The sequence below is a fragment of the Lates calcarifer genome, linkage group LG10 (assembly GCF_001640805.2).
Source record: "Lates calcarifer isolate ASB-BC8 linkage group LG10, TLL_Latcal_v3, whole genome shotgun sequence".
In the NCBI taxonomy this organism is placed as follows: domain Eukaryota; kingdom Metazoa; phylum Chordata; class Actinopteri; family Centropomidae; genus Lates; species Lates calcarifer.
The window spans coordinates 25,587,892-25,602,287 of NC_066842.1; the positions used below are offsets into that span (position 1 = coordinate 25,587,892).

The 14,396-nt window shown below is 41.5% G+C and overlaps 3 protein-coding genes across 3 annotated transcripts; 1 reads left to right on the forward strand and 2 right to left on the reverse strand.

Annotated features, from left to right (window-relative positions):
- Positions 1-495: 495 nt before the first annotated feature.
- si:dkey-238o13.4 (uncharacterized protein LOC560780 homolog) lies at positions 496-7,474 on the reverse strand. The gene is made up of 6 exons (XM_018704022.2): positions 6,851-7,474; positions 5,403-5,510; positions 4,444-4,583; positions 4,133-4,229; positions 3,380-3,504; positions 496-2,473 (listed from the first exon to the last, which is right to left on the reverse strand). Exons 1-6 carry the CDS (start codon positions 6,933-6,935, stop codon positions 2,297-2,299), a joined length of 732 nt encoding a protein of 243 aa, XP_018559538.1. The 5' UTR covers positions 6,936-7,474; the 3' UTR covers positions 496-2,296.
- A 109-nt stretch (positions 7,475-7,583) lies between these two features.
- On the forward strand, positions 7,584-11,992 carry spata2l (spermatogenesis associated 2-like). Its single transcript, XM_018704020.2, has 4 exons — positions 7,584-7,734; positions 8,772-9,130; positions 9,303-9,596; positions 10,364-11,992. The coding sequence occupies exons 2-4, from the start codon at positions 8,774-8,776 to the stop codon at positions 11,378-11,380; spliced, it is 1,668 nt and encodes a 555-aa protein (XP_018559536.1). The 5' UTR covers positions 7,584-7,734; positions 8,772-8,773; the 3' UTR covers positions 11,381-11,992.
- Positions 11,993-12,450: 458 nt separating this feature from the next.
- pdf (peptide deformylase, mitochondrial) lies at positions 12,451-14,394 on the reverse strand. The gene is made up of 3 exons (XM_018704023.2): positions 14,252-14,394; positions 12,988-13,655; positions 12,451-12,767 (listed from the first exon to the last, which is right to left on the reverse strand). The coding sequence occupies exons 2-3, from the start codon at positions 13,427-13,429 to the stop codon at positions 12,610-12,612; spliced, it is 600 nt and encodes a 199-aa protein (XP_018559539.1). The 5' UTR covers positions 13,430-13,655; positions 14,252-14,394; the 3' UTR covers positions 12,451-12,609.
- Positions 14,395-14,396: the final 2 nt, after the last annotated feature.

Consider the following 14,396-nt stretch of genomic DNA (forward strand, 5'->3'; position numbering starts at 1 on the left):
TGGCAGTTTAATCATAATTTGGCCTAATTGAGCTGTCAGCCGACAAGTTCAAAACAGAAACTGTGACTGTCTAACCCACCCCCACCAAAACTAGAACTACCTTCACTCTCCCCACTCTCCTGTCTTAGTCCAAGCCCAGTTATCCTTGTCAACCAATCAGTAGCCCAAATCGTAAGTGCAGGCATGACAGATTTACATTCCTATAGTGGTAGGAAACTGTGCAGTATACACAAGACAGCAATACCCCCTCTCATACCACAGTCTACTGTGGCCTCCAAACTTCTGGGGACATACTGCCCCAAATAATGGCTGGGAGACTCGGGGGCCTATAGGAGGTTGGTGCTGGTGCTTGTGAACAGGACAGAGTCACGCTAGGGGGGTGTAAATATGTCAAACCTGCCCCACCCAATATCAACCTACTTGCTCTGTTATCTGCATTCATTTCATTTCAGTGCTGAAATGTCCCTACAGAGACAATGACCACACAGAGATAAGTAAAGCAGAAGATATTGTTTAATGGTATTTGAAAGTGTATTGGAAATTCTTGTATGTAAAACAATGTAAATGTAATGTAAATGTAAAACACAGCATATTAAAGCTTTATTTAAGAAAAGTCTTACAAAGAGGATAAAATGGGCCAAACCATGCTGTGTAATCTGTAATGAGGCAGGTTCTTTGTGTTAATCATGACATACCAGTGACTTACTATTCAGAGCCATCCATAAAGGGTTAGTGTGCTTCAAAAGAAGTGCTTATTTGGATCATCTCATGGTAAATAGTAAAATCCTATATGTTATCAGCATTCAGGGGGAGAGGGGACTGTGCTTGACAATTTTTAGAAGCTTCTGAAATTCAAAATCTTTACACAGCTAATGCATGTTGTATGAACATGTAAATCTCAAGCCTTTAGGGACTCCGTGTGCTGCTTGTCAGATTGTCTAAAACCATCTGTAACAGTTTGACTAAAGTCTGCAGGATCTGAGCTTTTCTCTAAAGCTCTCTTTTATTTATTTCACTCTTCACACAATTACTTCTGTTATATTTCGTGTGCACAACTGAGTGCAGCACCATGAATGTTTTAAAGGAGAGACACAGTCATCCTAATTTTCAGCAACTGGAGGCTTCAAATGTAGCTGTCTGCACCAAATACAAACACATTCCTCTCCAGATGTGGTCAGATGACACATCCTATGGACTGGTTCATTTCAAGCATAACGAACCTCTAAAGGGTCACAGGACATGAAATGAATTTACCTCTCCTGTTTTTACAACATGTCCCCAACATAGAGGATATCTCAGTTTGCCAATATGCCAGGTCCTCAGCATCTGTAATCTACAAGGCCTCAAATCAGCAAAATCCCCAAATTTTGAAGAAATTTTAAACCTGACCCTAGTATCTCAAAATGCTACCAGCTCAGGTTGCCCAGTGTAAGAGTTGTATTGCCTCCACTCTTGTGCACTTGTAGCCTTTATTTCCTGCTCATAATATTTTTTCCTCAAAGTCTTAAAAACCTGCATTATTTACATAAATGTTTGGCAGCTATCAGTTTTCATCCTTGATTTTTGCTTGTGCATTGCTTTGCTTCTTGGAAGTAACCACCACCTGTCAATCAGTAGAATAGCATAAAGCATGGCCATACATGTGTGTCCTCTTGTGCATGCTAATAGAGAACAAAACAGACATCCATAGTGCCACCAATGGCCAACCCCCCCACCCTCCCACAGGGTACCTTTGAATCTAGATTTGTAGATACATACAATCAGATCATCTACAATCAAATACTCTGTTCTTTTTGACTCATTGTTAAAAAGGCAGCAGGAAGGTTAGTTAACTTGGTTATATTTAGTCATAAACCCCTCCCCCCTGTGCCTCAGTCTTCACCTACTCTCACCATCAGTTTGGCCTTATACAAAGTATATTTATCAGATCCACAGAGAAAACACTGTTATATCATGTCTTCCAACAATGTAGAAGAAAGACAGAACTGTGTGATAATATTTGAACAGAAGCAGGTAAAAGTAAGAAGGTGAGTATCATAAATTTTTACAAACCTCACACAACAGACATGCACCAGTTGCTAATGATCTAAGAACAGGCAGCAGAATATACAGTATTAGTTGGAATACTATACAATTCACATGAAGTTGTACAGGGACAGGGTTCAGAGTTGTGGGAAAAGGAAGGAAACAGACCACAGATGCTATAAATATGTTTCAGGAGAGTTCAGCAGGAGTAGCAGAAGTGTAAATGTGTCCCTGTGACATCGAGGTGAGTCTGGAGTGAGGGTTTCCAGGTCTAAAGGTTCCTCTCCAGAAGGACAGTTTTTAAGTCTGCAGGGCAGTTGACGGTGAAAATGGTATGAGAGGTGTTGCGCCTTTCCACAAGGGTGGCAACAGCTTCACCCAGGTCCAGATGGTTCAGGTAACCAGGTGCCATGCGCTCTGGAGTGGCTACACCTGTGTCAATCTTCACCTGCCAGGACCAACCAATAAGGAGAGTAAGTCAGGTTTACTGTTTACACTTAACACTGACACCAAAGTACTGTACCTGGCTGAGAACCGGGGACACGGTGACAACACTGCAATAAGATCTAACATGAGCAGTCAAACCATCAGACAGGATGTAAACAGGCCAACACTTTATTCAGATGATCTAAATCACTTCATTCAGAGGTCATACTGCGTGTGAGTACACCTGAAATCTAAGAATCCCTCATTGAACAGGAAAACCATTTGTGTGCACAGCTACAGTGAGTACAAAATGTCACAGTTGAACCATGTTAACCGTAAAGGGTGTTTAAAACCTGATCTTGTTTCTGCGTACATCTCTTGCCCTGTCAAACTTCTTTTATACTGCATGCTGCCAGATGTGATTCATTTGGTGAGTACAATTGGAAAAACTGTAAATAAACCAGAATGTGTTGTCCTTTAAGTATTTAGAAATCCAACACACAGGAAGTGGCTGAGGTTTCAGTACTGTTAAGAACATATGATGCTGAGAGGAAAGACAAACCAATTGAATTCATTCCTGCCAGAGCTGCTGTTGCAGTTTAATAACAGTGGTCATTAAGTGTTGTTCAGAGAAATCCTTTACAACTTGGAATAAACAAACAAATCCTGAAGTTGTACTTCAGTGCTAATAGAGCTCAAAATGAAAACTGGTTTCATTATCTAACAAACCTCAATTTTCCCATTAATGTTCCATGTTATTCTGGTTACCCTCTTAATCTGAAGAACTTATTTTATTAGCTGGTGCTGAGCTGACGAGAACTAAATGAACAGCTCTGAGGCTCTGAGACTGAACTCAGGCAGAAATCCTATATCAGCTTTGGTGCTTTGTTAGTTCAAGTCTTACTGTATAATCCATTTAAAGTCTCACCTGGTTGAGTTTACAGGGCACCTCAGGGTACTCCTCTCGTAGTACCTGGCAGAAGGCCAGGGTGCTGGCAGCTCCCACCGTCAGGAAGCCTGTACCAGGCATCAGCAGCTTCTCTCCTGCTCCTCCTGTGGCAGACACCATCAAACTATATAAACACTCTAACAGTCATTTTGTCTGCATTTCCTCAGCTCAGCGGCTATGCACTGGATGTATCGCTGAAGTGACTATAAACCACAACACAAATTAAACTAACCCTCTTTACTGACCATGACAAACTCAAAATGACTGAGATGCATATTGTTAGAAAGACTTCAATATGCTAGTTATATAAGTTAAAGCAATAATTTTTAGAACAACAGGTGACTGTAATATAAAACAAGTCAGTCACAGTGTTGAACCCACAGAAAACCTGACTCAGCAGTTACTCTCAGCTCTACTCAGCTGTTCAGCATCTTTCAGCTCATTGTTTTGGTTTTCTGATCCTCAACTTTACTGTTTTGATTCATCAGCCTCTTTTCCAGGCACAGCAGGCAGCTGTTCTCAGTGAAAAGGCTCTGATAAGCTCACTGTGTAACACTGGATAAATGTTGGTCTGACATTCAGAAGGTACTCAGAGACATAATAACATTAGATTAAAAAATAAAGATGGCTGTAAATAACCAAACAACAGTTTTGCTAAGTTCTCTCAGTGTTTTTGACACATACGAATGAGCATCTCCCACGTTAAGTGCTGTTAGTAGCTGAAGGACTCACCTGTTATGAAGGTGTAGGTACAGCTGGAGTCGTCTCTCACCAAGGGGAAGAAAGCCTTCCATGACACAAACGTGCTAAAAAGTAATGTCTCAATTACCTGGAAAGGACATAAGAATCAGACAAGAATCAGAATTTCATTTTTGTAATGGAGGAAAAGAATCTGCAACAATATTCAGACGAGATACGGGAAGTAGACAAGATAGAACCAGGACTACCACAACTCCTACTAAGATTAAATTCAATATTTAACCAAGACCACTGACAGTCTCATGTATTTGTTGAGCCACTGTCTGCTTTATGTGTGTGTTTACCCAGTGAAGGTCTTTGAGAGACTGGGTGTGTGGGGGTCCTCCCTGCCACCAGCTGAAGCCCAGAGAGGAAACTACATCAGTCACCTTTCCTACAGCTGTCAGCAGGGCCTGCTTTGCCTGATCTGCTCCCTCCTCTGACCCTGGAACAGAAGAGCCAGAAGACAAAGGCCTCCAGATTATAGTCTAAGGATAATGTCTCCCTGTGGGACTAGAAAGGTTTTAAAAACAACTATTTAGATTGATATGTGTGATGATGGTTTGACTAATATGAATTTTTAAAAGTTGTTATTGATTCTTTTTGTTGCCATCTTTTGCCATTATAATAAGGAGGATGATTCATAATGATTTTGGTGTCATCTAACACCATTGTCAGGAAAACTTTCCTCTTGATGCACTCTTTAGTTCATAACAGTCCACAGAGGATGAACCCTTTCCAAATGGGAACAAAACAACAATCTTACAAAATAAGATGGTGAACACGGTCAGCATCATACCTGCTAAACATCAGGATGTCAGGATGTCACCACTGTGAGCGTGCAAGCATCCTCACAGCTTAACTTCTTACACTTGTTTTACTACCAGTAAGGCTCTAACAACAGGAAAATCATCTTTATCATCTTTTCTGCCATTGGATCCATCAAATTTGTATTTGTGTAATGTCATGTTGCAGCCTTTAGGGGCTGCTAGAGATTCTTTTCAGTGCAGCCACGATACAGTCTGCAGAGGTGGAAAGTAACCAAGTTTTTTACTCCAGACATTGGCACTGCAAAAAGATGTGGAATCCACTGGGGGTTTTAATACACCCATATCATCAATCTGACTGACAGTTTGGCTGTGGAGAGACAATCCTCACCTCTCCATTCATAGGAGAGACAGCACACCTGCTGTGTTCACTGGATAGATGGATGGATAGATGACACAGTTCTAGTTCTAGATGAGTGATGTGCAACCCAACTTACCCACATTCCCCACTATAGTGATGAGGTTATCCTTCATGTTGGGAGAGACGAATGATCGGAGTCTCTCCAGCCGGCTGCTGTCCCTGGAGATCACTGCCACTTTAAAACCTACACACGTATGTATGCACACACACACACACACACACACACACACACACACACACACACACACACACACCAGATTCTATATTAATCTATGGTGCAGACAGACAAAAGCAGCACCTTAACACAGATAAAGGACTAATCCCTGTCACGTGAAAATTAAAGTTTGAAAGCTCAGTAACAGGGCTAGATTGTTTATCAAGGTCATCAGAGGGATAAACATGACAGAGCGACAGATGGTAACTTTCTGCTCAGTTCAAACAGCAACGTGCAATGTAAATCCAAAACCAGTAAAGTCTCATCACAGCATCCTGCAGAGGCTGCAGAGCATAATGAATAACCACAACATATTTCATCTGTGATGCTGAGACACCCTCTGGACAGGGATGAATAATGCACCAAAACCTAAATTATACCCAGACCTCCACCAATTAAATATTATTTTGTTTATAACTTATCTCACACACACTTAAAGCGCAGATATTACTGTCTCTTATCGGTTAGTGTTTTCCTGTATTATAAAATATCTTATTTATTTTAATGTTCCCATTACAGTAACCGTATCTTATTTTAAAATTTAGATGAAGCATGCTGTTCACACTGTATGAAAATGTCTCCTGTGTTCTGAATCCTGTGAACACACATCGTGTTCATAAAACTCTAATGTCATATTAGAAATTCTACATGTACAACAACTTTTTGAAAAATATATTTATTCATGTAATTCATTATGAAATATATTTTAATATTTGCAAACTTCAAGTTCTGCATTTATTGATGATACATTTGTTAATTTATTTTTTTTTTCCCCCTTTTTTGGTTAATCGATAATTTCTTGCATGCAATACGTCTAGCATATAATCGCTGTATTATGGACAGATGGTGTGTCATTTTATGCTTAACCAAAAACTATTATGATGCAGTGGTTTTGACCTGTTGGCACATTGCACACCCACATGTACAGCATGGTGTGTACTGTCTCTTCCAAATGTCCGATTATTGGGTGTCGGTGAGATAAACTGAGTTTAGACAAAATTACCCGCGCAGACAGAACCAACACCGGATCAACAGCCACTGATAATAGAGAATAGAGATAATTAAGATTTTACAAATAAAAGTCCAGAAAATACTATTTATGTACGAAACCAGACATAAAAGACTCAAAATGTCTACACTGCAGTTAAACATAATCGAAGTTTCATCCTGAGACACTTGTACATAACTGTCTCCAGATTCATCAGTTAAAATAGAAAAGGTAAAAATTTCCTCTGTTCAAAGAGTTTCTCTAATTCTTCTTAGCGATGGAGAAGAGTTTTCTGTCTCCACCTGACCCCTGAGCATCTTACCTTTATCCAGCAGCGCTTTAACTATCCCAGAGCCCACTGTCCCCGCTCCTCCCAGAGCTAACACAACCCTGTCCGAGTTTGACATGCTGGGTGCAGATGCACACTGCTGAAGGATGAAGATCACTGATGGCGCTGAGGGCGAAGCTGCTGACTTCTGCGAAGGATGTTTGCCAAATAGGAGGCTTTAAACTGAACTCAGGGGCTTTAGGTCCGCCCTTCAACCAGTGTCACCGAGGCCACACCCGCGGGTCAACAAAAGAGGCTCACCACTGTCCTCACCCTATGACTTAATGTGTGTCCTCAGTCACATGCATTGAACTGGGGTCCAGTAGCTTTTTGTATGTGTGTACGTGCGCGCACATATGTGTGCGTGTGTTTACCGGCTAACTGAACCTGATTTAGACGTGATCGGTTCCTCCGAGGTGAGGCTGTCCAGGGCTATGCTACAGGACTTAAAGGAAAAAATGCTGCCATCTAGTGGACGAAACACTTTAGATAATATGAATCAGCATGAACCCCAAACCATGGATGATGGACGTGCTAAGAGAGCTGTCATAATACATGCACGAGACAGACAAATTCGATTTTAATCGATTTGTTTTATCGATTCATTTAGTATAAAAACTTCCTTACATCAATCACATTTTCTATTTAGTTTCTGTGCAGAAATTGGCGATTAAACTTCTCTCACCCACCCACCCCCTCGGCCCGCTCTGATACCCCTATCGTGCGCACCCATCTGAAGCTGGGAAAATCCGTGCCACGTGACAATGTTTACTTTATTCGGGAAAATCAAGAAGCTATCAGCTACACGGCGACGACTGTGTGGCCGGAAATGTTTTATATGATCCACTGACAGACATCTGACTAAGTGCCGGGCGCAGGTGAGTTTGAGTGTGTCTAGTGTGTCTAGAGCTCATACTTTGATCAAAGTACGTCCCAGTTGTAGCTGCGAGGCAACGTTAGCTTAGCTTCGAGACTAGTGATTTTCTCTTGACTTGAGATGTCACTCCCAATTGTAGCAACTTAATGTCGCTTGCGTATCGGCGACTAGGCCTTCTAAAAACCGAATCGTAATATAATTTAAATCGACGGGAACCAGCCTTTTATTCGGCGTATATTCAAGACATCACAAGACTCTCCTTCGCTTGAAACTTGAACTTTTCTGAGCAAATTTGAAATAACTTCCTGAGTCTTTCTTCACAGATAAAACACAGCGGCCTGACTCATTTCTAAATGTTTTTCGATGGCCTATGTATGATATGTTAACCGAATTGAAAAACAGCTTTCACGTTTCTGGAAACTTTTCGAGTGGTATATTACGACCAACTCGTTTTAGAAAAACATGATCGTTTAAATTACCGCGCATTAATAAGATATTTGAAAAGAGACTAGGATTCAACATTAATGGTTAACCTAGCATAACTAGTAAGTTAGTGTGGCAGTAAGATAAGCTAATGCTAACATCTAACTGAGTTGAACTACTGTTGAATTTTCTCGGATTGGTGTTGTCTTACATTAAAGTTATAGCGGCGTCGGTAAACACGTTTGCTCATCACGAAAGTACATTTACACTCAGTTTTTTCTTTCACCTCGGCCAAATGTCACAACTTTCACTTTCGGTTATAAGCACAGTTTATTTCAGGCCGAAACTATTTATAGCTAAGAGTTGTAACACTTGAAACACTTATGGAACATGTATATCTATTTAAGTTGTCTCAAAGCTGGTCAGTATATCATGAACACACAAGTCTAATCTGTTTCATTATTTTAAATATATGATAAGATAAAAAACTGATGTGCATTGCAAAACCTGTATAATAATAATAGATTAGACCAATGGATAAATATTATTTCTGTACATACAGTCATTAGTTGCAAATTTCCCTCATTTCCCACATTGTCCTGTCCGGATTGATAGAGATGAGCAGCTCCAGGCAGAGAGCCAGAGATCTACTGACAGCCTACGATCACAGTTTGGAGCGACAAATTGTTGGACGAGGCTCCAGCCTGGCATGTAGAGATGAGGAGCTATGGAAGCAGGTGGAGGGGCTGCTGAAGGATGGAGATGCTCAGGAGACACACTGCCTGGGTCTGGATCCACTGAGGGTGATGGAGGAGTCGCTCAAGGCAGCAACAGCATCAACAACAGCAGCCAGTGGTGGGCAGGTCAAAACCAGAGGGGGGCTGCAGGGCCTGGCTAAAGCTTTTGAAGTCCTGGAGCAAGCGGCCCTGAACCTGTACCTCAGTCCCTGGAGGAATGAGTACAAAGTAGTCAAGGTTGGTTGAAAGATTTAAAAGTTTTATAAACACTTTACTTTTAGCCCTGAAAGTCAAGAATGAACTTAGACTTCCTGCCTAAATAAAGGTTGAATAAAAGTGATATTTATAAACACCCGACGCATTTCTTAACTTTAACTTAATTTTTTGTTTCTTCACTTTTGTGTCCCAGATGTACTCCGGTATGTTCACCCACTACATCAAACCGGTGCTGTCAGTGCCACAGATTGAGAAACTGTTTGGCCTTTTGGGATACCAACCCAGCTTGTCTCGGCATGAACAGCTTTTTCTCCAGTCAATCAGAACCAGTCCTGCCTCTCTGGACGACCTCCTCCACTTGTCTTGTGCTTTCTACCTGGCCCGTTGTGAGTGTCGCCTTCTTCAAATGACTCTGGGAAACTATGCTGGTGAGGCCCAGTGGGAGCTGAGTGTGGTGAGAGAGAGGCAGAGAGGAAACAGCCTACAGGTATGTTTGTCTGGTGTTTGGCAAATTAAGTCAGTCATGGGGTGAGGTCTGTATTTTGAAATGCTGAGTCTATGGGATGGGATGCTTTCCTCTTTTGCAGTCCCACTTTGCAATTAACCTGTTCCAAACACTCATTACAGACTCATGCTGACAGACATCTAGACATTGTTCAAACCCATAGATGTTTTTTTGTGGGGGAGATCCCAAAGTTTCCAAAGATAGCAAATAAATCAGGCTGAATTTTAAAAAGATGTCCATGAAATAATGGTCTGGACATGCAAAATGTTTTTATCTGATAGAACAATGAAGGCTTGAGTATTTCACTCAGTGTTAACGTCCTGTAGTTTCAATAAGGAGTTGTGTAAGATGTAACAGATTATGTTTTATGTAGCAGGCTGTAGCTTAGCGTGGCATTGCTAATATTGTATTTCTCACATCCTTTTGAATCTAAATCCAGTTTAATTGAGCTTTATGGTCATTAAATGTTTTTTTGAGATAGAAATCTTGCTGACTAAACCCTCAGATGATTTCTTTTTCTGGTTGGATGCCTCTGAACTGATACATTTGCCCTAAGTGACATTTATTGCAGCTTTCAGTACTTGACAGTCTTAGATACTAATTGATATAAATGTTTCAGTCAGTACCAGAAAGGATACAATACTCAGGCATACACCACTTGAAATAACCCCTCACAGAATCAACAAGATGTAATTCCAGTGAACAGTTAAAAACATTGAAACTATTGAGGATTTGTTGTGTGTTAACAGGTTGCATTGGACAACACCAGGAAGACACTCAAAGTCAATCAGCCACTGATGGAGCCTTTTAATGGAGAAGCGGACGTGGATCTGTACACAGATGAACATGTTAACGGGGGGCAGAGAGAGGTGGTTGTCAATGACAATGAGAGTCCCTGCTCCTTAACCTGGATGACTCAAAGCAATGCATCGCCCCCTGCTGTGAAAACACACAGCAATGGAATGACACCTCTGTCCTCCTCATCCACATCCCTGCCCACCAGAGAACACCTCTGCATCTCTACACTCAACTACCAGCTGACCGAGAGGTCATCTAAGGAGTCAGACAGTAGCAGAATCTCCACAGCCAGGAGGAGGCAGGGCAGACATCCCTGTGAGGAGTCGAGGTTTGACAAAGCAGACTTACAGTCACAGGCAGGCAGTCTGCAGTTAGAAGCAATGGGGCTTTCAAAGAGTGAGACTGAAGTCAGCTGCAGCTGCCTCCAATCTCCTCATCATTACCAAAGTCACTGCATTGAATGTGAAACTTGGCACAGTAACACATGTGCCTTACTTGAGCATTGCTGTAGTGTGGAGCACAGTGTGGTAACCTCTTTCAGTACAGCTGAAGAAATGAAAGAATCAGGAGCAGTGTCAACACAGAGTGAAATTCTCAGAGTGAGTGACCTGAGAACATCACCAAGTCTCACCACCAGCAGCGCAGTAATGTCCTCCTTATCTCTCTGTGATAAATCCATAATTCATCCAATCTCCTATCATGACTGCTGCAACCTCTCCCAGCTTGACCCGGAGGTCCTGTGTTACAGCTGCAGTGTCTTCCATTCCCTTAAATGCAGAAATGTAGACTACTGCAAAGTTCATCACACAATCAAACAACTGAGAGAGTGTGTGTGTGGGAAGCCATGTTCCAGAAAGCCTCTGGTTCTGTGCAGGTATTGTGGAAATGAGTATTGTACAGATTGTTGGTACAGAAATCCTGTTATCTGCAAATGTGGCCAAACTTTTGACCAGTCATCGTCAGTGTGATTTGTATTTGAAGAGTATTGCACTAATGAGGCACAACTAGCAAAATCACAGTGCCTTAATTCTGCACACTTCAATCAAGTACAATCTAATCCAAATGTTGCCTTGACACAGTGCTGAAATGCAGTATTACATGTGCTCCAGCTTTTCTGTTTGGGGCCTCTTTCTGAGACTCTTATCACTCTGTTATCCAATTATTCTCTAAGTGGCCATATGTACCATAATCCTCATTTGAAAAGTATAGTGTATTGTGATACACAACTTGTACAGTTTGTGCTCTTGGGTCAATTCAGCGTAACTTGGTGTGAAACACAAAGAAGTTTCTTTTCACCTGTATCTGTTACCTGCACACAGACTGCAGTAAAAAGGTCAATATGACACATATCTGTGTTAAATGTGTGTTTTATAATACATGAGCAAATGACTTGGAGACAGTAGAGTTACTTATATACCAGAAAAACTACCTGGAAAATCAGTAATCAGTTTTTGTATTTTATTCAGTCATAACTACCACTAATCAAACCCTCTCTGAGAACATGTTTCTGCCTTTATTTTTTGGCTTAATATGTGGCTTTTGTATTTACTGTGAAATCATAAAAAGGCTGCAAATGATAATTAGTGTCATCAATCAATCTGCATATTATTTTCTTGATTAATCAATTCATTGTGTCCTTGTTGGTTTGATTTAATTAGATTTAACGTAAAGTTTTCTTAGCCTGATAGCCCTCTAATCCATAAACTTGAAAATTTGAATGTGCATGCTTTTCATTGGATGCATTATATCAAAATCTAATCACTTGTTTGGAAGGTTGGAAAGCCTCCACTAAATTTCATCCAGTATTTTGGAAATATCCTGCAGACAAAACAAAAAAAAGTCACATTCAGCTGCAAGAACCACTTATGTTTTTCTAGGGTCATATTTCCTTATGTCCCAGACACGTCTTTTCATGTAGCTTCACCCACTATGTCTATGAAATTTTTGTACTTCACTGGTAACTTTGGGAAATTTAGAATCATGTTTTACATCACAGTGTATTTACAAAAGTTGAACAAATAGCAGTCATCAAGAAAAATTTAAAGAGTGTACCATAGTGGTATTTATTCATTGTGGTGGTGGCAGACATGATTCACTCAGTCTATTATTAAGTTTAATCAGACAGTGTGTGCTCAGAACAGTAAATGTTAAAGCTTTCATGACACAGTGTAGGCTGTCCTGGGCATTTGTCTGTTTTCTATTCATTGTGTATCTGCCAGTTGATGTTGATGAAGGTCTTGCTGTCCATGCGGTCAATGTAGAGGACCCCATTCAGGTGGTCCATCTCATGTTGGACGATACGAGCTGGCCAGCCACTGGCCTGCCATGTGACAGCTTCACACTTTTCATTCAGACCTTCAGGATGAGCATGCACAGGGACAAGAAAAATATGCAGAAATGTATTAGGTGCTGCCTTTTAAAGTGTGTATTAAGATGACACAGAGAAGTTCACATCAAAAACTTCATATAGTATCAACACAACAGTCTAAGACTCAGCAAATGAGATTTGACACAAATGGTACATCATTTTAAAGTTACTGTTGTATAGGAAACACAGGATTAAGTTGAATCATACCAGATACTTCCACAGACAGGTAGCGAGGGACTGTGGCAGAGAAGCCTGAGATGCTCTCACAGGCTTCCTGAAAGAGCACAGTCTGTCCATCCAGAACCCTCATTTGGGGGTTGACAAAGATCCTCAGGGGCTGGACGGAGATACCACGGGCCTCCCTCGATGCAGTCGAACTGTCTGCCAGCATGCTCTCAGGATATTCCAGGACCATGATGCGCAGTGGCACTCCAATCTGAGGTGCACTCAGTCCCACACAATTTAGTTTCCGCATCACTTTCACCATGGTGTTGATGACCTTTTGGATCTCAGGGCCTGTTATAGCTGCAGGGTCAACAGCAGCGGCATGTGAACGTAGCACTGGGTCCCCTACCTGGCACACATGAGTATATGGGGGACTGGGAGGGGATATAATCTTGTGTTTTAGGTACTGAAGATAGGAGCGCATCCTGACATTGCTGCAGTAATAGCGTCTGCAGGACACAGGTGAATAGGGTGAGGTAAAAGAAAGACGAAGTGGAAGTCACTGTTGTTAAACCCAAGCTTGTGGCTCTGCAGTTGGATGTGCAAAGTCTGAGCCCCAGTCTGGAGAGCTGGAGCAGAGATACACACGATTTTGTGGTCATGGTGGAGCTGCAGCTAGGAGGTATCACATCAGGAGCTGGCGCACAGTGCTGTAGAGACATCACACGAAAGAGGGATATTTAATTTATACTCCATCCGCATGTATCATGAAGACCCAATGCCACATTTTGAGACTGGATGAGGTCACTGCTTTGAAGACAACAGCACTTTATGTATACACGTGTGCGATTTTATAGATTACACATTATCATAAATACGGCTGAATTTAAGGCCATGCTGTGTATAATATAATTATATCTCAGATTATTCTGAATGTATACGTTTTTGCTTGAAGAAAATCTGTCACAGTTCCAATGTCTATTTTTACCACTGGGGGCGCACTTGCTGAAACATTTTAATTGGTAGATGCCTTAACAGTATTTAATTCATTTTAATTAGATAAATGCCTTTGTCGATCAACATCAAAATTCGACATTCATGTGGTTAGTTTGGCTCTTCCTCCGTTCAGCAGAAATCAGCTTAGAAGTGTGTCAAACACCGCCGACGGGGCAGCCTGGTGCTGCAAAACAGGCGCGCCCTGTCAACAGCCACTTCCAGGTACAATGGTGAGAATGTCAATTTTCGACTAATTCCGCCGATCAAACGGAGCCTTTGCACATTCAAAGACGCTGAATATCTCCGTTACCTGACACTAGTATAGCGCTCCCATGCTAACGGAACGGGACCACCACACATTCAGGGCAGAAGGTCAGGACGGTGCGAAGAGTATGAGAAAACATCCAAAGCGAGGAGTCTCAGCTGAGTAAAACTACTTCCGAGTCAATAACGTC

What these genes read in the sequence shown, in the direction of transcription:
- spata2l (XM_018704020.2), top strand. Translation starts at nt 8,774, where the DNA reads ATGAGCAGCTCCAGGCAGAGAGCCAGAGATCTACTGACAGCCTACGAT. An exon ending in ATGAGTACAAAGTAGTCAAG is followed by an intron (nt 9,131 to 9,302) that starts GTTGGTTGAAAG and finishes TTTGTGTCCCAG; the next exon opens with ATGTACTCCGGTATGTTCAC. An exon ending in AGAGAGGAAACAGCCTACAG is followed by an intron (nt 9,597 to 10,363) that starts GTATGTTTGTCT and finishes GTGTGTTAACAG; the next exon opens with GTTGCATTGGACAACACCAG.
- pdf (XM_018704023.2), bottom strand. Translation starts at nt 13,429, where the DNA reads ATGCGCTCCTATCTTCAGTACCTAAAACACAAGATTATATCCCCTCCC. An exon ending in CCTGTCTGTGGAAGTATCTG is followed by an intron (nt 12,768 to 12,987) that starts GTATGATTCAAC and finishes CTCATCCTGAAG; the next exon opens with GTCTGAATGAAAAGTGTGAA.
- si:dkey-238o13.4 (XM_018704022.2), bottom strand. Translation starts at nt 6,935, where the DNA reads ATGTCAAACTCGGACAGGGTTGTGTTAGCTCTGGGAGGAGCGGGGACA. An exon ending in CACTATAGTGGGGAATGTGG is followed by an intron (nt 4,584 to 5,402) that starts GTAAGTTGGGTT and finishes CTTCTGTTCCAG; the next exon opens with GGTCAGAGGAGGGAGCAGAT. An exon ending in TGCCCTGTAAACTCAACCAG is followed by an intron (nt 2,474 to 3,379) that starts GTGAGACTTTAA and finishes TGGTCCTGGCAG; the next exon opens with GTGAAGATTGACACAGGTGT.